Source organism: Pipra filicauda, unplaced genomic scaffold (genome assembly GCF_003945595.2).
Source record: "Pipra filicauda isolate LSUMZ 115617 unplaced genomic scaffold, ASM394559v2 scaffold148_size1903560_pilon, whole genome shotgun sequence".
NCBI classification, from domain to species: Eukaryota; Metazoa; Chordata; class Aves; order Passeriformes; family Pipridae; genus Pipra; species Pipra filicauda.
The window spans coordinates 330,898-350,329 of record NW_024103973.1 but is presented as its reverse complement, the minus strand read 5'-3'; the positions used below and the strand labels follow the sequence as shown (position 1 = coordinate 350,329).

The following is a 19,432-nucleotide window of genomic DNA, read 5'->3' as shown; positions in this document are numbered from 1 at the left end:
ATGATGATGATAATAGTAATAATGATGATAATAAAATAATTAGACTGTACAAAACAAGTGATGCACAATGCAATTGCTCACCACCCACTGACTGCTGCCCACCCAGTTCCCAAGCAGAAATCCCCAGCCAACTTTCCCCCAGCTCTACATGCTGAGCATGACCCCATGTCTGGAATCCCCCTTGGGTCAGGTGGGATGAGCTGTGTCACCTGCCATCCCCCTCACTGGTGGGATGGGGTGAGGAGCAGCCAAGTCCTTGACTCTGTGTAAGCCCTGCCCTGCAGTAACAAAACCACCCCTGAGTTATCAACGGTATTCTCGTCCTAAATCCAAACCAGCACTGGACCAGCTACTAGGAAGCAAATTAACTTTATCCCAGCCAAAACCAGGACACTTTTGCTGCCAAGGTGACAGGCTCATCCTCTGTGTCGTATTTTAGCAACACTTCATAAAATCTTAGCTTGGATGGTGAAGTGGGAAATAGCTTAACAAGAATATTATTTAACTCTTCCAGCCATGTCACTAGGACGAAGTTAAAATGAACCCTTAGAAATGGTAGCACATTAATTTTAAAATAACTTTATATTTTTAATATAGCAATACTGTCTCCTTGTCTTTTTTTTTTTGTTTGTTTTTAAATATTTTCTTTATTTTTAGCTGAAGGTCAGTTCCAGTTACCAGGCAACAATTAAAAATGCTACCTCTACAGCTTATAAATTCTGTTTATTGCATAGAATATATTAAGTTTGCACATGCTTGCTATAAAAAAAAAAAATTAGGTTCTTTTTTGTGTGTATGATGATAGCAAAGCAGACATATACCCCACAACCAAGAAACATTTAGTTCATATTCTGAAATCTACCTTAAAAAAAGTCTACATCTGTACCCATCCCTGATGATACCAATTTGTTACACTCTGTTACCAATTGTTATTGACATAAAATAGCAAAATTATCAGAGTTTCATGTGAATGCTGCAAGCCTTTTTCTAATTTATAATTTTCATGATAACACTGCAGATTTAACAGTACTGTCCTTGGAGCTGGTTATATTGTGCTCCAAAATTTCTGCTGCTGTTTTCTGCAATCTGTGGCCAAGTGATATACCTGTTTGCTGTTTACTCTCTCTGTGATTATTTTAACAAATGCATGCACTAGGCAGGCTAACAGTAGGAAAACCAAATATTTTCTAGATAAGGCACAATACTTATGGAGAGGGAAATTTATATACCTAACAGTGACAATACAAGCTTTGTGCAGGGTTGCAATAGGTACAAGTTTCAGTTGGAGAAAGAAAATTTTCAGGTGGCCTCCATTTAGTGACAAATTACAAAAACTGAGCCCAAATTTCAGGTTCTGAATACTTACTATGAATTACATCCAAGTCATCTACTTTCCTACACTCTAATTCCCTGAAAAAAATATAACTGTTCCACCCTTTAAAGACATCTTGTTCAACAGCTAGAACTATGAAGTTAAATGATAAATGGTTAATTTAATAACATCAGGGGCAAAATTCAAATTGATTTACTGTATTTGGAGTTTCACCCACTTAGACAAACACTGATAGCCATGTCAGTTACTGCTTTTAAGAACTTATTCAATCCATCCTTTCGAAGAGTTTGTGTTGCAAAGGTCTCTATTAGAAATCACAAGTATTTTCACTTGGTAAAGGTGAGATAGAAACTGTTACAAGCAGGGCAAAGTGAATTCTGGAGTATGATGACATGGACTATACCGAATGCTGCTGTGCATTTGTCATCACATTGTTGTGATGTTCTGTTTGTCTCAGCAACAGCTAAACTTAGTGCAGAGGAAGACCAATAACTGTGTTAGAGATTGTAGAGCAAAATAAGTGCTGATTGCAAAATAAAAAAGGAGGTCAAAAAAGAAATTGCTTTTCTGAACAATTATGAATATTTGCATTATTGTGCAGAAAATAGCAGTGCTAAGATGGGATTTTACTCCTCATCTGAGAGAAACTTTTATATTGCAGCTGGAACCTCCCAGACACTCCAAGCAGAGGCTCCTACATGGATGTGCCTTATCATCATTACCTGTGCAGCAGGCCCAATTAATCTCAATGTTTTCAATTCTGTTTACAACCTTGGGTGTATCAGAACTTGCTAATGTGGGTATTTGGTGAAGAACAACCTTCTTTAGCAGCTTGCATAGCCAGACTGTATTTACTCTTTGAGTCCTCAGTATTTGACTCAAAGTATTTAACTGATAACTCAGCCCACAAATGCTCTTCTTTGAAAAGATGGATTCCCTTTACCTGCTCTGTTAGCAGTACCAGCAACAACCTACTGTCTTTCTGCACTTCAGGAAAGTCAAATAAATTGCATACAATTTTTTGACCTGAAGTTTTCCTTGATCTGTGTGACTTTAGACTTACTTTGTGAAATGACAAAGTCAAACCAGAAAATACTGGTTCATTTTGCTGGGTGTATTTCAGCTGAAACTTTCCTGATTCAATCTCTGCATATGCAATGACACTGAAACTATCTGATCTGGCTGAAAAAAGATGTTAACATCGCTTTCTCAACCGCAGCTGCCTGTGAGGCACAACTTTACCTTTTACCAGCTCCAGCAATGATCAAATTGACATAGAATAACAGAATAATTCAGGGTGTAAGGGACTTCACATCTTCAATGGGATCTTCAATTTGTCTAAACTTCAATAAGACCTCATCTCTTACTAGACTGCAGAGATCTGGGAGCTGAAGGAAAGGAAGTTTTTCGTTTGTCCTGCTGTTCATGACACGGTTTGGGGATTTGTGGTTTTTCTTTTTTCGTTATCCAAGAATTGTGAATATAAACGATAAATGGAATAAAAGATGCGTGACACCCCGCGGGAACAGGAGATAACAGGCATCCTGAAGAGGGAGGGAGTACATCTGTACCCAGTGATGTGGTGGAGTCAAGGACTGAGAGATCCTGGGTGGGCTGGAAGGTGGTGTGAGGAATGAACGTTGTCTTTGGCATAGGGGAGAGAATAAGAAACCTTTCTGGTGGCAGAGAGAAGTGTGAAGGTGAAACAGTGTCCTTGGAAGGAGAAGAGGAAGATAAATGAAAAGTCAGAAGGGATGTGAGGGTGTTGGGGATATGGTGAACTGTCTCTGTCCCAGGAAGGAGAAAGGAGGGCCAGGCTGTTCCCTGGTCGCAGAGAAGGGTTTGTGGACTTCAGGCAGCCCCAATGGCATGGGGAAGGAGGACCTGACTAGCTGGGAGATCAGCATGGAGAAAGGGATGGAAACATGGAGGAAGCTCTGGACTTCTGCAGGGAGCTCATTCTAGGCAGCCAAGGCCCACTGCTATCCCATATTTCTTATGATAACTTTATTAATAATGACGATCCCTCAGTACTGTGGGGGAACCCTCATATATCTTATTCATTATATTAAATTTAGGTATTTGAATCAGTGCATAATGAGTTTATTACTTGCTACACCCAAAACAGGTGTCACATTTTGCTTGAATAGCACATAAGGCATTTTGACATAATGCAGCTTTCTTGTTCCAGCCTTTCAGCTAAATACTGCAAAATAATGACAACAAGAAAATAGTTTCTGCAAAGAAGCAGAAGTATTTTATGACAAAAGCAGCATTTGGAGTAACATTCTAGAAGAGCAGAGACACATTTTTTTCCCCTTGTCACTCTCATTAAGGCTCTGAGAGACTTTTTTGTGCCGTGTCTCGCTGTTGGAATACCTGTCTCCAAACAGCTTTCTGTAGTGGAAAATCCAATTTAATCTCAAACAGTTTTATCAGTTCTGCACTACTTTTTTTCTCCTATTGGAAAGTAAAATAAAAAGATCATATGTCAACTTGACTACAAGGTGTAAAGCTTCTGAGCCTGCATTAATAAATTTATGCATCAATTATATGTTTGCACATTCATGTATGTATAGCTGAAGGCAGCCTCTTTGTAGGCTAAGGTTTATTTATGCTGCATAGAATACATTTTCCCAATTTCTAGCATTCTTGAAAGGTAGATTTTTTTCCAGAGATTGTCCAGCTTCTAAGTCTTCATGAGATGAAATATAATTTCTTTTTCAGGGGTAAGGAACTTGGAAAATTATATAAAATATCTGTCTGGGAATGCTATATATGTTTAATTACTTTAATACAAATGTTAACTCATTTTTCACTGTGTGCTTCAGCTGATGGAGGGGAGTTGCATGTGCTCATTTATACTGTGCTTTCTGCAAACTCGGGTGAGTTTGGAGAGCCCAAAGGCAAAGGAGGTGCTTAGAGAAGTCTTTTGGTTTAGCTCTGCAATTCACAATGTATTTAAACAGGGGAATCTCAAAATTGCTACCTCCTGTTTTTTTCTGAGTTGAAGACACAGACACCCCTGACAAGGCTCCTGCATCCATATGCAGCCTGTTGTGATTCTGATTGGGCTTAATTGCCCCAAGACCTCCACCCACACACCCTCAGCTGCCTGCTCTGAGATCTCCCTTTGAGCTGAGTCCTGGACTGTGCTGTGGTTGTGCCTGGCTCCAGCCCTGGATGGAGGCTTCAGACCTGGATGGTCTGTCTTTGTTGTTTCCAGGGTGGTTGATGGACTCTTGAAGAATCATCTTTCTTCTCCCCACTGGTTATACTGGCCTCCCACCAGTGACTTGTGTGTGGCACCCTACTGCCTTAAGGCAACATCGTGCCAGCTCTGAATTTCATATCCCTTTCTGCTTCCTGAGCCAGGTAAGTCCATTGGCTCTGTGGGTTTCCCTACAGCTGTGTTCACTTCTGTGTGCAGGGAATGTGCTGAAGAAGGCTGGAGGGTCTGCCTGGAGGAAAACCCCTTTTTGGCTGCTCGTGGCCTGGTTTGGGGGCAGCCCTGTCACCTGTAGGGCTGGAGGATCAGTTCTCATCAGTGTGATTTTAGGAAGGGAAGATAGACTGGAAACAGAAGCCATGTTTCTTTTCTGAACAGCAGCTGTACAGTTGTACCCCTAGGAGAGAGTGCTTACTTTGGCTGTGAAATAATGCCCGTAGCTAAAAAGCTTTTGGCATTGTAAACGATCACACATTTCATTTCAGGGTATTTTCCCTTTCCTTTGGGCAGCGTTGTACAGCTCTATTCCTCAAAACATGAGGTTCGTACTGCATCAAACACTTGGAAAATGACACTAATGCAACACTAAGAATGAGAAGTACCCCAAAGTCAGGAAATACCAAGGGCCTTGCTGCTTCTGGAGCCGTTTGCTTTGTTATCCTGTACACTCTTACATATTTTATGACGTACTGAGGTAGCACACTGCTGACACATTTGATGAGGACTGGGTTTATGAAGGAAAGACCAGTAGAGAAAAGCAGGTGAGGCTTCAAATAAAATTTTGAACCTACTGGAATTTGTCAGTTCTTGTAGTAAATCTTGCCTCAAGACCAAGTTGTTTTACCTTTAATTGCCTGTTTAAGGTGGATACAAAGCTTTCTGTGGAGCGAGTGTAAGATCTCTGTGCTGCAGGGCTGCCGTGATGCCTGGCCAAGCTCCTTACCCTGGCTGCAGCCCTACCTGGAGGCTCTGCTTCCCCAGGGATGCCATGTGTATGGTGGGGCTGGAGCAGCCTTGGAGGGGAAAGGGGTGGCTGTGGGTAGATGCCAGCCCTGCTCAAAGCTCTGGTGAGTGCAGGAGGGATGAACACTGAGAGAGGATTAAGAACAGAAGTTTTCAATCCCAATAGTGAATATGCAGAAGGGGCCTGAAGTACGCCATCAATAATTTTTCTCTCAGTTTTGCCACTGGTACCTGCTGTTAATGCAGAATCACAGAATAGGCTGAGTTGGAAGGGATCTGTCAGGATCATCAAGTCCAACTCTTGGCCCTGGACAGGATACCCCAAGAATCACACCATGTGCCTGAGAGCATTGTCCGGAGGCTTCTTGAACTCTGTCAGCCTTGGTGCTGTGACCACTTCCTTGGCTTCCCTGGGGAGCCTGTTCCAGTGCTCAACCACCCTCTGAGTGAAAAACCTTTTCCTGATATGCAAAACCTCCCCTGACTCAGCTTCATGCCATTTCCCTGAGTCCTATCACTAGTCACAAGAGGGAAGAGATCAGTACTTGCCCCTCTGATGTTGAAGATCTCAGTGAGGCCTGCCTTCAGTCTCCAGGCTGAAAAAACCAAGTCACCTCAGCCGCTCCTCATAGGGTTTCCCCTTCAGACCCTTCACCATCGTTGTGGCCCTCCTTTGGACACTCTCTAATAGCTTAATGTCCCTGCCTGCGGCTGTGCTGGTGCTTCTTCCCATCAAGCAGTACTGCCTCCCACAAAATGCCCATCAGCAGGCTGAGCCAAGATCAGGAGCAACAGAACCTGACCTAAATAGAGATCGGAAATGCTACGTAAAGCAGGCTCAGCACCATCCCAGTGATGTGGAAGGCTGTGGCCAGAGGGTGGATTACCTCTGTGGTCCTGGGCAGTGCTGAGCCCACGGCAGTGCTGCTGTGTGCCTGAAGCGGTAGGAAAAAAAAACTCTCGTGGAGATTTTGGGGGGTTTTGTAGCCCATGTTGGTACCTGAGGCAGGTGATTTGCTTGTGCAGAATGGGAAATTAAAGGCCAAGAGGTGCATCTGCCAATGCCACCCCAGTGTGAGGGCTGTGAGGGGACTTTGTGGAGAGGCCGGGGGCTCGCCTGGAAATGGCGCCCTGAGGGCAGAGGCTGCAGACTGGGCACGTCCCCTAGAGCAGCTGCCAGGAATTGGAACCTTCAGCTGAGCAAAGGTGTTACATTATTTTCACTTGGATATTAGCTGATAATTAGCATTCTGTGTGGCCATGTCTGAAACGTGCCATGTACAGCGTTTACTGAGGGACCTTGGAAACATCAGTGGTCTTTCACTTCCTCTGAGCTCTGTTTCAGGTAAAGTCGTCTTTGCTCGTGTTGTGAATGTTTGTTTCTTGCCGCTACTGTTTGTAAATAAAATTATAATTATCTGCTGCTGGTTATTATCAAGTATAATGTACTCCTTTGTAGAAAATAATTAGTATAATGTATTAGGGTTAGTTGTGAGTCTTCTTGGTAATGTGTATGTGGGCGTGCAGTTTGTCATGGGTTTTGATACAAAGGAAAAAGAGGAAGATTAAAACAGTAATGCAATGATACAGACAAAAATACTAAACAAGGCTTAGTTGGTTGAATTTTCACATTATTTTTTTAAACAGTGCTGTAAAGCATGATAGGTGTTAGAGCTGTGCTATTACATATCACTCTGGAATCTGTGCAGTGCCTGATTGGAGAAATTTTTATACAAGCCTAAGCTGCAGATAAGGCCATTTGAAATAAGTGCTGGTGATGGATAGACTTGCCTTAATAACATCCTTGATTTTCACAGCTTTAATGGTAAATCTACTTCATTTATTGCCATAGATACTATGTATGTTAAATGATCAGTGTTAGAGGACTTCAATGTAAGGGCACTTTGTGATTCTTTAAGCGTGATCTGAGCCCGTGAGCTGTTTGAAAAAATGATTTAATATGTTTTGTATGATTGAAGGGGACTAAGCAGAAAAACATTCTGTATAGCCCCTGAATACAGGAGTATTTTCATGCTGATAATCTGCCTGATTGCTGGGTGTCACTGGAATACGTTTATTTTCTTTGAAATGTGCATCAGAAGTGAAAAGCAGCCCTGATGTGGACAATATCAGTGTGTTTAGCTGTCATGTCTGACAAAGACCGGCTGAGCCAAATGAGGGGCCTTAGTTCAATAAAATGCATCTGAGTGCACCTACAGCCAAATGTGTGTCTAAATCAGCTTCTAGTTGCTCCTTTGGCCTTCAAAATCACCTGCAAACTTAGGCCACGATCCTGCACCTCGGTCTGCTTGGGTAGGAAATTAGAGAGGGATATTTTAGAGGAGCGCAGCAGAAGCCACAGTAAGGACTCTTGGGATGTCACTATTACACATACACTGCATTATTACCCTCTCACATCCTGTCTCTTGATAATAAATGTTTACTTGATTGACTGAAATTACACTTAAGTGAAACTTGCTGTAACAGTAAAAAAAAAAAAAAAGTCACAGGCAATTGGCACCTGGATTGGATTTTCCTGAACTCTTGTAAGTATCTGATGTGTTTATTTAAATGAAATCAGTTTCCTCTGCCCTTTCTCTGTCCAAAGGGTTGATATCTTACTCTCTTGTAGCCTTATAAACATTTGGTGTATTGGGAAATGTATACATGTCAGTGTTTAGGAACATCAAAAGAGATGTTGTGTTCGCATCAGTGATCAGCGCTGAGTATCAAGTAGTATTTGGGAAAGAATCTGGCATATCCCTCAGTGACTTATCTGGGAAGTGTGAATGGCATTTAATAAAACAGATTTTCCAGCAAACGACAGGCCAGAGCCTTGAAGCAAAAAGTACTTCTGCCCTGTGCCAATCATTCACTTTCTTCCAGCTCAGTGATTTCTCCCATGTAAAATGTTCTTGTATTTAAACTGGTCCACACTGCATCAATAGTGAGGTGTCAAATTCCTCACTGAAGCCATGTAAAAAAATATGAAAACTTGAATAGTAACTAGAATTGGGTTACTTGTCACTGCATGGCCTGCCTGGAACCTGTGCCAGTGCCTCACCACCTTCACAATAAAGGATTTCTTCCTACTGCCTAATCCAAACCTACCCTTCTTTGCCTTAAGGCCATTCCCCCTTGTCCTGTCACTACATGTCTTTGTGAAAAGTCCCTCTCTGGTCTCTTGGAGCCCCTTCAGGCACTGGAAGGGACCCCAAGGTCTCCCCACAGCCTTCTCTTCTCCAGGTTGAACAGTCCCAACTCTCTCAGCCTGTCTCCACAGCAGAGGTGCTCCAGCCCTGTAATCCTTGAAGTGGCTCTCCTTTGGACTCATTCCAATAGATCCATGTCTTTCTTCTGTCGGGGACCTCAGATATGGACAATCCAAAAAAATCTCTTTACCTTCCATGCTCCCCTGTGCTTACCCTGGTTTCAGCTTTTGAGTTTTAATTTCATTCCACTTAAACCATTCTTCCTTATATTGTTCCTAGTAACAATAGGCTTGTTGCCTAGTACACCTTCCAAGCTTAAAATTGTAGTGTAGACAAGATGCTTTTGAATTTTAATATGCACTGTGCTTGCTAAGAAAGCATTAGTATTCTGTGTACTGTTTGCTTCAACTAATAAAATTATAATGAGACTATGGTTTGCCTTATCTAACCTAATTTTTAACACATTAGGTACCTATTAACCAATATGTTCCTTTCTTTTTCCCCAAAAATTGTCGTTCACAGAAAATATCACAAACTACTACTTAGCTAAGTGGGAAACCAGGCTTCCCATTTTAATTTTCTTTTTGACATAAACCTCAATGTAAATATTTTTTTAACCACCTTCTGAGAGTTTAAATCACACTGTGAGTTACATCAGCATGCTCCATGACAGCAAATAATGCCTTATTCTTCCAAGGTCCTATGTTCCTTTTTACAGATCATTTTCCATGAAAAAGTAATGCATTGCAGAATATTGTGACATTAAGCAAGTTCAGTTGTGTTTTGCAGTTGTTAATTACCCTTACAAGGTGGATAAGAATTCTGTGGGGAATTCCTTAAAAGAGAAATGCTTTGCCCTTGGGATGTGTATTACCATATGGAAAGCAGGCTTATGTTCTTAGTTAATTATCTTTGTTGTTTCAGTTCATTTAAAGGAAATGTAATAATTTGTTGGTTGTTAGTACCTGTGTATTTTGAAAAGGGAAATTGTTAGAATAATAAAGACCCCAAGGGGATGCTTACAGTACTCCAGAAAGACACTTTCAATTATTTTCTCCCAAGGCATTATTTTTTCTAAGCAAAACTGACAAAAATATTAAACAAAGGTGATTTATGGCATCTTTGGGAAAGTATATTTCATTATTATTGCTATTTTTTGCAGGTGGTTCAAAACTTTTCTCCCAGTGATAATCCCATTTCTATTTCTTCTTTCTTTGAGTCTGCAATCACACTGAATTTGACAGCTTTGAGCAACAAAATATCAAACCAGTAATTGAAATTGGGTAGGGTGATAGTACTTAGTCTTGTCTCATGGAAATGTGAAGGTCATGGAAATAGGTGAGGGAAAAGCCAAGCATTATAATAAACAAATGGATATGGGTATGATCCTACTGAAAACAAAAGAGCCTGGGATTATTCCACCTGGTTGGTGACTGGATACTGCTTCTCTCATGGAAAATAGAATTATTTGCTTTAAAAGGTGTTGGGAAGCTCTTTGTTATTTGGGGGGCAGTGTCATCCTGCAGAGCTGTGTGGAAAGGCAGTGATTTGACTTTTCTAAAAGGCTCATGACTGTGGCCAGGACGGAGGTCATGCTTGTTTTGCTGCTCCTGCTGTAATTATTGCTGCACAGTTCCATTAACTTTTGGCAATATTTGGAAAAGCTTGGATTTTTATTCTTTTAAAAAAAATTAGAGTAATTTTTTCCTCTCAGTCAAACTAAAATTGTAGTTTATTATTATTTATAATTTGTAGATTTTGCTAGTCAAGTATTTTTTATATAAGCTTGTGAAAACAAAGGGTCACATTGAAAAGGTTATTCCACTGGTTTCAAGTATTTGCTTTGGATTTACCTCCCTTTGACTGAGAGCAAGAAGCATCATCTAAACAAAAGAGCAGTTATTTCCAAAGCACTCAGAAGTAAGTAGGTTTTATTGTATTTCATTCCCTAGAAGAAAACAAAATCAACTCTAAGCATTTCTTTCCTAAGCATTAGCTTGGGAAATCATCATAATTCTCCCAAGCTGAAATCAGGAAAGGTTGGAAACTTGCTATATAGATTCCAGATTTGGTATCTGTGCTCCACCTGGCACTGGGTTGCAATAGAATGAATAGACCTTATTTAGGAGGAAGGAAATGGAACAATTGGCATCTGCTGCTTCCATGAACACTAGGAGTCTATGATTAAGATGTTCTGAAATGGAAATAAAGGCTGAAGAGGAATTAAAGAACCCCATTCCTTCCCGTGTCATTGAACAGGTAAATTGGCCTGTGCACTCTATAGGGCATAGTCAGCTCCCTGTGCTGGGCACTGGAAAAACCAACAGACCCCTTCTTCAGTGTTCACAGGCAAGAGGAAACAGGTTCAAATGTGTTCCCACAGGGGTGTCTTGGAGTTGGGAACGGACTTCATCTAAAAATCCTTACTTAGATTCTCTTTTCAGATTGCAGTTTTTCCCTCTGCTTGCCTCAAATAGCTGGTTACAGACATTGCTTTAAAGTTAGGGTGGATCAGAAAAATCACCTCAGAATGTCACCTCGTGTACATCCCGAGCCACGTGTGCTGCCTTTGTCACATTTGTGCTTGCTTTGTATTCCAGTTCCCCTCCCAGAGCCAGGATTGCACGGCTGTAATTGAGGGCAGCATTTGGGCAGGAGAATCTCGTCTCTGAACCAGGAAGAGCACGGCTTGACTTTCATATGCCTGAGGTTGAGTTTGCAGAAAGATGAGCAAATTTGCTCGGGAAATGCCAGTCAGTCCAGAGGAGAACTGTATTTTAGTTTGGTGAAATGGCTAGTTCTGACTAGCCTGGGTCAGACAGTGTTTAAACCAGCATCTCCTTGCAGTAGTTGTTGCCATTAGGAAGCAGTTCCCTGTGCCAAGGCCAGCAATGTTACTGTCTGATTCTAATTGACCTTTTTGTGGGCACACTTCCTTTCAGCATTGGTTTGGGTCCTGCTTAATTGGAGCAAGACTGAGGTGGGGCGAGTACAGGTGTTTCACTGTGGGTATGGGTAGTAAGGCATCTTTAGCAAAGCATATTTTGTTCTTTGCTTCTCCCCTCTAATAATTTGTCACATCAGGTTATTAATATCTTTCAGAAAGAAAGAATGCAAAAACTTATTATGTGAAATGGAGGTAATTCTACAGTCTTTGGGGAAATGCTTTGGATGTGTGTGGGAGTATGGATTGCATTTATGTATTTCACGCCCCTGAATCCAAGACTGCCTTATCAAAGGAAGCTACTGCCAGGCTTGTGGGGCAGGCATGTGAACTCTATATCTCAAAATAGATGCTTTTGGTTCTGAACTGTAGTTTTCATCTAGTCTTTTAATTAAGTGTCTTTACACACCAAGAAGCATTCAGGTTTATGCTGTGAAGCTGTTACCTGCATGATTATATTCCTGTTTGATTTCTTTAAAATCTACTTCTAAAAAACCAATTGAATGTAAAAGTATGCTGGTAATACAGACTATGATTTTCAGTCATCATGAGCTCTGATTGGAGATTGAGGAGTGGTCATTTTAAAGTGCTTTCCAGATAAAGTGGCAGAAGATAAATATATCTTCTGAGCTGCTATTTTAAGCATCACAGCTATAAACGAGAGTGACAGTAGCTTTTAGTTTAGGTCACTTGGTACATCCCAGCTTATTATAAAACAAGCACATAGGCTGAGGTTTAACACTGCCCTGGCTTTCTAACTTGGAGAGAAGAGCCTATGTTGGTGTTTAAAGACTAGGAGATCCCATCTTAACTTAGTCTGGGGTGATCTGTAGTCCTGAGGAATTATCTAGGAGGTATTTGCCAGAAGAGATAGCAGCTACATGTGTGGACAACTTCAATACTTTAAATAGACCAGAAATAGTAAATAAGCAATGTATAAGTTTTGTTTTAGCCCTCTGAAAGAGATAAAGTTTGGTTAAAGGTTATATGGCACTTAGCACTGTTTGGAGTGGCATCCCCTGGAATCTTTGTCTGGTGTTGGAGGCAGCAGGCAGGAGAGCAGGCAATACAGCCTCTGTCAGCTTTGCCCACAGTAGAGCTCAAAGAGCAAGATAGTGAAAAATAACTCATTCAAAGACATCCAGCCATTTATCTCTGTGGATTGGGACGGTGCAAGGGTGTCCTTGCTGTGTGCTCAGCTCCCTCTGACAGCCTGCAGCTTTTTCACTTTAGAGCAAAAAGCACAGCAGCAGCTCCAGGAATTAACACTTGAGAAGTTTTTTTCTTCCCACCCCGCCTTATTTTCTTGAAGGATTGTCTATAGGAGAGGGAGGATTTAGGACAAAAGATTTATCTGAGATGTTAAGCTGTATCACTGAAAAATGGGCAGGAAAACACCTCAACAAGCTGTGTGAGGAACTCAAAGGCCATTTAGCTGGAGAGAAGCTGCAGGGTGTTCTGAGCACGGAGCACAGAGGAGCTGAAGAAATACAGTGCATTAGACTTTAATGAGCATTACACAAGATCGTCCTAAAGTATTGATTAACTAGACATCAGGGACTTTTGAACCTTAAACGCCTGCAAAAGCATGCAGGGTTTAAAAGACTCATCACTACTCCACAGAATAAGAATCAGGTTCTGGGTAAAATGAACTGAATAAGGCAAAGTCTTTGGTACAGCTATTTTGGGCTACAAAGAGCCTTTGAGTGCTCAACAATAGCATCGGTGTTCGGAGCCCAAGGAGAAAAAAGAACAGACAAGCCATATATTGTGAAAGTCATGTATATGGCATTTAAGCCTGGCTAGGAGAGAATGAAAAGATCCAGATAAAACATGGTGCTGCACAAAAAAAGGCTTTCTCTCATTTACATCCTCTCCTCCTATTTGGAGAGACCTTTTAGAAGCAAGGACCATGAGAAGGAAGAGACATAATTAAAAAATATGTAAGTCTAGCATTTTCAGAACTCAGCACTTGATGTTCTTGGGGCTGTGATCATTTTCATAGGCTGGTAGTACTTTACCAATGGTGCAAATGTGCTCAACTCTTCACCTGTAGTGATAGCCTTGAGTATCTTTAAAAAAAATAAGTCCTACTGCTAGAAATCAAAGGTGCTTGTGTCTGGTGATGTCTGTGAGGAGGTGAAGATAGTCCCACTGAAGAGATAGTAGGAGAAAGCAGCTATCAAAATTATAGACTTGGTATCCTTGGTATTTGTGTTCCAGCCACTAACTGGTTTGGGTTGTTTTCATTCTCAAAAACTCATAAAAACAATGGAGGTATAATCAGATAATTTAAAGTAAATGTTGAATGCTGTCCTTTAGAAATCTTTATAAAGCTAGTTAGCTAGCTAGATACATAGACAAAGAGATACACAGATAGATAGATGCCACACCAGGAAGTAGGAAAAGGTTACAGTGGATGTAAAAGAACAGAATGTTAATTATGAAGTCTGAGACAACTTGGCCAAAGATGAGCATCAAAGATAGATCAACGTCATTTGAATTTCCAAGGATAAAATTCTGGAATTAGACATCCCTGTCATATGAAGAAAGAAAAAAGAAATTAAATCAACCATACCAAAGGCAATAATAAAACTCTGAAGAAAATGGAGTTAAATGTGCAGAAGGTGAACCTGTATCTGACAGAGCGAATCTGTGTGGTAAAACACTGCAAGCCTCGCAGAACATGCTTATTTTAATGAAGAGCTGCTGGTACAGGGAAAATGACCTGGGATCAGTCCAATACTGGAATGAATGATGCTGGGACAAAATGTGCTTGAAGCACAGTTTGCATGATTACTATCTTTTTGATCTTTTATAAGCAACAAATTGCCATTCAGTGCAAATCTTGTGGTTATGTTTACTACTATACTTAGGAAAATTGCATTGCTGTTTGTGTCTGGCTGATCTGCTATTTCACCATTGATTAATTTAGCCCAACATGTGTATGTGTCTGATTAAGACTAGCAAATACCTGCTAAGTTATCATAAGAGACATAATTTTGATTAATTACAAACTAAGCAAAAGGAATTAATGATTTTTTTCCCCCCCCCTCAATTCTGTCTCCTCAGTGCTTCACTGAGTATTTAGAGATCTACCTTTGGACAGTTTATTCACCTGTGAGAGACTGCACCAAATGCCAATCAATGGATAGTCCAGCAAAGTATCAGCAACACATGCCCGTGCCCCCATGTGGACATGCAAAGGGCATGTAAAGGGATGCAAATGTCCTTTCTCTGCTGTGATTTGTGAAGGAGAGTGTCAGAGACACAGCACTGCTAATGTTGGAGTACATTTGCAATTAACAGCTTTCACAGCTAACTTACATCCTTATCTTTCTGTGACATTTTAATCACCTCCAGAAGGCACTTTTTCACTTGAATATTCTAACATGAATGTTATCCTCTAATTGTAAACAAGCAGAAGTCAATTACTAGCAGTAGAGAAACTCAGTGCAGCAAACAAAAAAGGGAGTATGTATTCAAAAGATTTCACTTAACATTGCTCGCTCCTCTTTGTACCAGACCTCCTACATTTCAGCATGCTCACTTTCTCCTGGGAGCTTTTGAATCCATTGTCAGTCTGTAAAATTAGAAAGAAGAGTGAGTTAAAACCTATGTAGAGATTGGAATTTTCCTATTACAAATCATCTCTGCCTCAGTAGATTATCTGCATATCCATCCATTGCCAACTGTTCTGAAACCTTTTACTGCTGTCTCAATTTTCTTCTCGTAGTACTTTAGTGCATGTAACAACTAGGAAGTTTGCCTGAGTTGTGCTTGCATAAGTGAAAGTAAATTCTCACAGAAGAGATGGAGTAAAGGTGAGGCAGGCAAAGTATGAAAATGTCTGGGATGTGCGTAGAGTTGATGTGGAGAGTCAATTCCTACCTAAATAAACAAATGGCTGAATAGAGGTAGTGAATAGGACATTTTGTGCAGATGATTACATTATTATCATATTCAAAGAATAAAGACTCTATTGCTCGTTTCTCTTCTGTACATTCAAGCCTGTCCCGTTTCACTTAGCTGGGATGGGGCTTGGGAAGATACATGCACAGGGATCTGTCAGCTATTAGAGGCCAGATCCTGCAACAGGCTCCGGGATTAGGCCTGTAGTTTGTTAGCACAAGGCAAAGCCTTTCCTTTAAATGTGTTAAGTGTTTCACAGGAAGGGGTGATGGAGCACCTCAGCAATCCTTTTCCATTAAGTACAAGTCTGGATTAATCTTAGCATATGAGAGAGTGTAGAAACACGTAAAGTCTGAAGAGGTGGGAAATTAAAGTATCATATCTTTACTGGAGTCTATTTATGAGGATGATTTCTAAGCAGGGACCTGCTGGCCAGAGCACTAAACCTTCCAGTAAACCATGCTGCTGGGACTTGTGCTGCTGCTATTTTAGCAAGGATTAGACTGTCACAATAGGGTGAGTGAATGAATAAATAAATAAATATATATATATATATCCTGTTAGTGCTGCATCTCAGGGGAGAGAAACAATGAGGTGGTGAGGTATTGATTCAATTATTTTCCTAATTAAAAAAAATACTGCAAATAGCTAAAGGAAAGGAAAGAGGGAGCAGAAGTGCTTTCTGTGGAAAATTATGACACTTTGCACATGATACAGATGTTAAATGTACCAAGGATGCTACGTGGCATTCATTCAGTCTCATCTGTATCCTGTTCATGTGGCAGGGGATATCCCTGGGGGCAGGGGAGGGGAGAAGCCATTTTGTTTGCTCTTGATTCACTGCAAAATAATGATGGATCTACAGAGGGAATTTTCAGAAGTCTTTGTGGCCAGGATTGCTAAGCAGAAACATCACCATGACACAGAACTCATCATGACCCCACAGTTAACTTGGAGTTCTTCCATAGACATGCTCAGAAAATATCTGTCAGGGCTTGATTCAGAAGAAATACCAGTCCTTCATTTAAGCTGTTTTGTTTGTTAAATGTGTATTTAAAGCAGTAGTATTTCTTAGATATCAGGCAATTAATTGTCCAGTATATTTGATTTTATATCAACAGGGCAAGAAAATGCAGTTTCTGTTGCTCAGCATTTCTGTGGAGCTTGTAATGCTTGAACTGTGCGGATGTTCTAACTTAGGACTTCGTGTTTCTGTCTCAGAGGTTCTGCTGTATTCACACCCAGTGCTGTAATATACCTCTGGAATGGGGTTTAAGTGTGTTTCCAGGGAACCTTGGGGGCTTTGCTGCATCACTTGGAAGTCTTGCCCCTGTTCACAGTCAGAAGTGCTGTTGCCTGTGCCCACTGCATGGGTAAAAGCAGGATTTGGCATTTGTGCACAGCACAAGTGGCAGGTACTCTCTGGGCATGTGGGTTTGCAAAAGGAGAAGACACTTTCTGCTCATTTTCAGTTCTCACTTGCCAGGGCTTGAGGTGTTGTTTGTACCTATAGGTGTGCATTTTCTGTACTGCTGGCATAGAGTGTGGTAGCTCTGCCACAATCTGCCTGATTTGTCTTAGGACACAGTAGTTATTTTCTTATCAAAAGATAATTCATGAGTATTATTAAGACAATGGATTTGACTTTTCAATGAGTTTATGTCTTTAAGAATAGTTTTCAGAGAATGAGTCAGCCATATGTTAAATCAAATTTAACATCCATTATGAAACACTGAATCATACTTTATATCTCTGTAATGATAATAAATGATCATCTCTCCCGTGTTCCCCTCATTTGTACTACCACTCATCAATCTTGTTAATATCACAAAGATTTATTAAATGAATAATCTTCAAAGTATAGCTGTTTTAATATTAATAGCTCCATTTTATGTTGTTTCTCTTACGATAATTCCATTTGTGTTTAAGCATGCTGACTTTAAAAGTAATAATCCTTTTTACAGTGAAATTTAATGAATAGAAAACCAGTAAATCAATAATAAAGTCCTCCTTAATGAGATTTTGTAATTATACCAATACATTACGAAATACAGAAAACTTCTGAATGCCCTTCACATGTAGGAGAATCACAGAATTAACAAAGTACAGAATGAAACCTGAGGTAGTACTTAAAGGGAAGAGATATTGAGATACCATTGTGAATACATGCAGATGGATAATGTATTTGGTCTGTGTTTAAAAGTATTCCAAGACCATAGTATGATGCTCAGTGAGTTACGACCTAACTCGCTCCAATGTCGAATCTCTGTGTTAAAGATTCCTGCCTGATGATTTAGCTCTCGTGATTCTGTTAACACAGAAGTCCTGGTTGTATTTGACCTGTCTTTTGTTCTCCAAGAGTCTTTGGTATCACTTAGTTATATTTCCACGCAGACTGAAGTAACTGTACAACCACTTTGTAACTACACTGCCAGGAGGTGGAGGCTGTCCTGGGAACACCCCTCTGTGGCTCTGTTCAGTAGAGGAGGAGCAGCTGCTCTGTATTTTAACCTCCCAGCTCAGTAATGTGTTTAGTGTCTTGTTAGTAAATTTCTCACTTTAAATAAAAAAACCCACTTCAGTTTAATATCAAAATGTTTGGTGGTTGGTTTTTGTTTGTTTGTTTGTTTTAATAAACAGTTCTGATTCAAAAGTAGAGAGCTGGGGTTCACACAGGTGAGTTGGGTGATGGCTGGAATTGAGAAAACCTGGTGATCCAGAACATTTTCCTTTTGACAAAAGGAGTAGGTCTGAGCAAATGAAGAGTGTGCCTGTTGGTTGAATTTGACAGGAGAATCCCTGGGCTCTGGGACAGTGTGAAGGCAAATCTGCTTTCCCCCTGGGTAGGGGAAATCAATGCTCTGATGTGCAGAGCACCACTCGGTGCTCAACAAGTCCCGAACCTCTCTCTGCCCTGTCATTAATAACCAAATAACACCCAGAGGGGCCAAATCTATTTCCCAGGCTCGCTGCTGGTGCAGGTGTGGAGAACTATTATTAGAGGTGGGGTTGGGAGACGAGAACTGCAGTTTGCTGCCTTGCCTGAGGTTCTTGTTAAGCTCTCAGCATGGGAGCAGTGGGCTGTGCTCACTGACAGCTGCTTATCCCTCCAGCTTCAATATTTTGCTGTGTTGCAGTTTCTGAAGTGCCTGGTCTGGAAGGCATGTGAACAATGTGTTTCGATAATCCAGCTGAGATGTAATGAAAGCATGAATGACAGCTGAGCACCCTCCTGGGACAGCCTTGGTTGTAGCCTTACTTACTATCATCTGCAGATGTAGAAGTTTTTGTTATGTAACTAAACTGATAATCAAAAGATGGGTTGATATCAAAGATGACCTCCAGGTCATGAACCTTCAAACCAGACACTCTTAAACTTGCTTGAAGAAGAGCTGCAAAGGATGAAGTGCAATTCAAAAGGCATCAGGAACTAGCCAAACTAAGCTCAACATTTTATAAATCTAATTGTAGGGCGTGTTTTTCTGATCCCCACAGCGAAGCGTCATTTAGTGTCTCATCAAACAGGAAATTAACTTCCCTTGGGTCACCTGTTACAGGAAAATAAACCACGACCTTAGCAGTGTAACAACAGCTTCAAATTATACCTCTCAGTCATAGTTCCTAATAAAAACCTGGGTGCACACATCAGAAAACAGTGAATTTAGGTCTGAGAGTCTTCATAGCATATTTCTGGAAAGAAAAAAATAAAAATCTGATTCTGCCTCTGTCAGTGAGAAAAAGCAGGAAGGCAACATGCTTTAATGTATGGAGTTAGAAGGAGTGGTGAGGGTAAGAAAGTGGGCAGGAGACTCAAGATTCAGGATCAGTTCCCTGATCCA

At 40.7% G+C, this 19,432-nt stretch overlaps 1 protein-coding gene across 2 annotated transcripts in view; it reads left to right on the top strand.

Annotated features, from left to right (window-relative positions):
* FHIT (fragile histidine triad diadenosine triphosphatase) overlaps positions 1 to 19,432 on the top strand; it is a 546,368-nt gene that overhangs the window by 326,570 nt on the left and 200,366 nt on the right. The window contains exon 1 of one of the 2 annotated variants that reach the window (XM_039378811.1): positions 6,722 to 6,870. The exons of the other annotated variant lie outside the window; for it this stretch is intronic. Coding sequence (XP_039234745.1) covers positions 6,786 to 6,870 — 85 coding nt within the window. The 5' untranslated portion in view covers positions 6,722 to 6,785. Of the gene's footprint in view, positions 1 to 6,721; positions 6,871 to 19,432 lie in introns of those variants that run through there. 2 annotated transcript variants of the gene reach the window in all.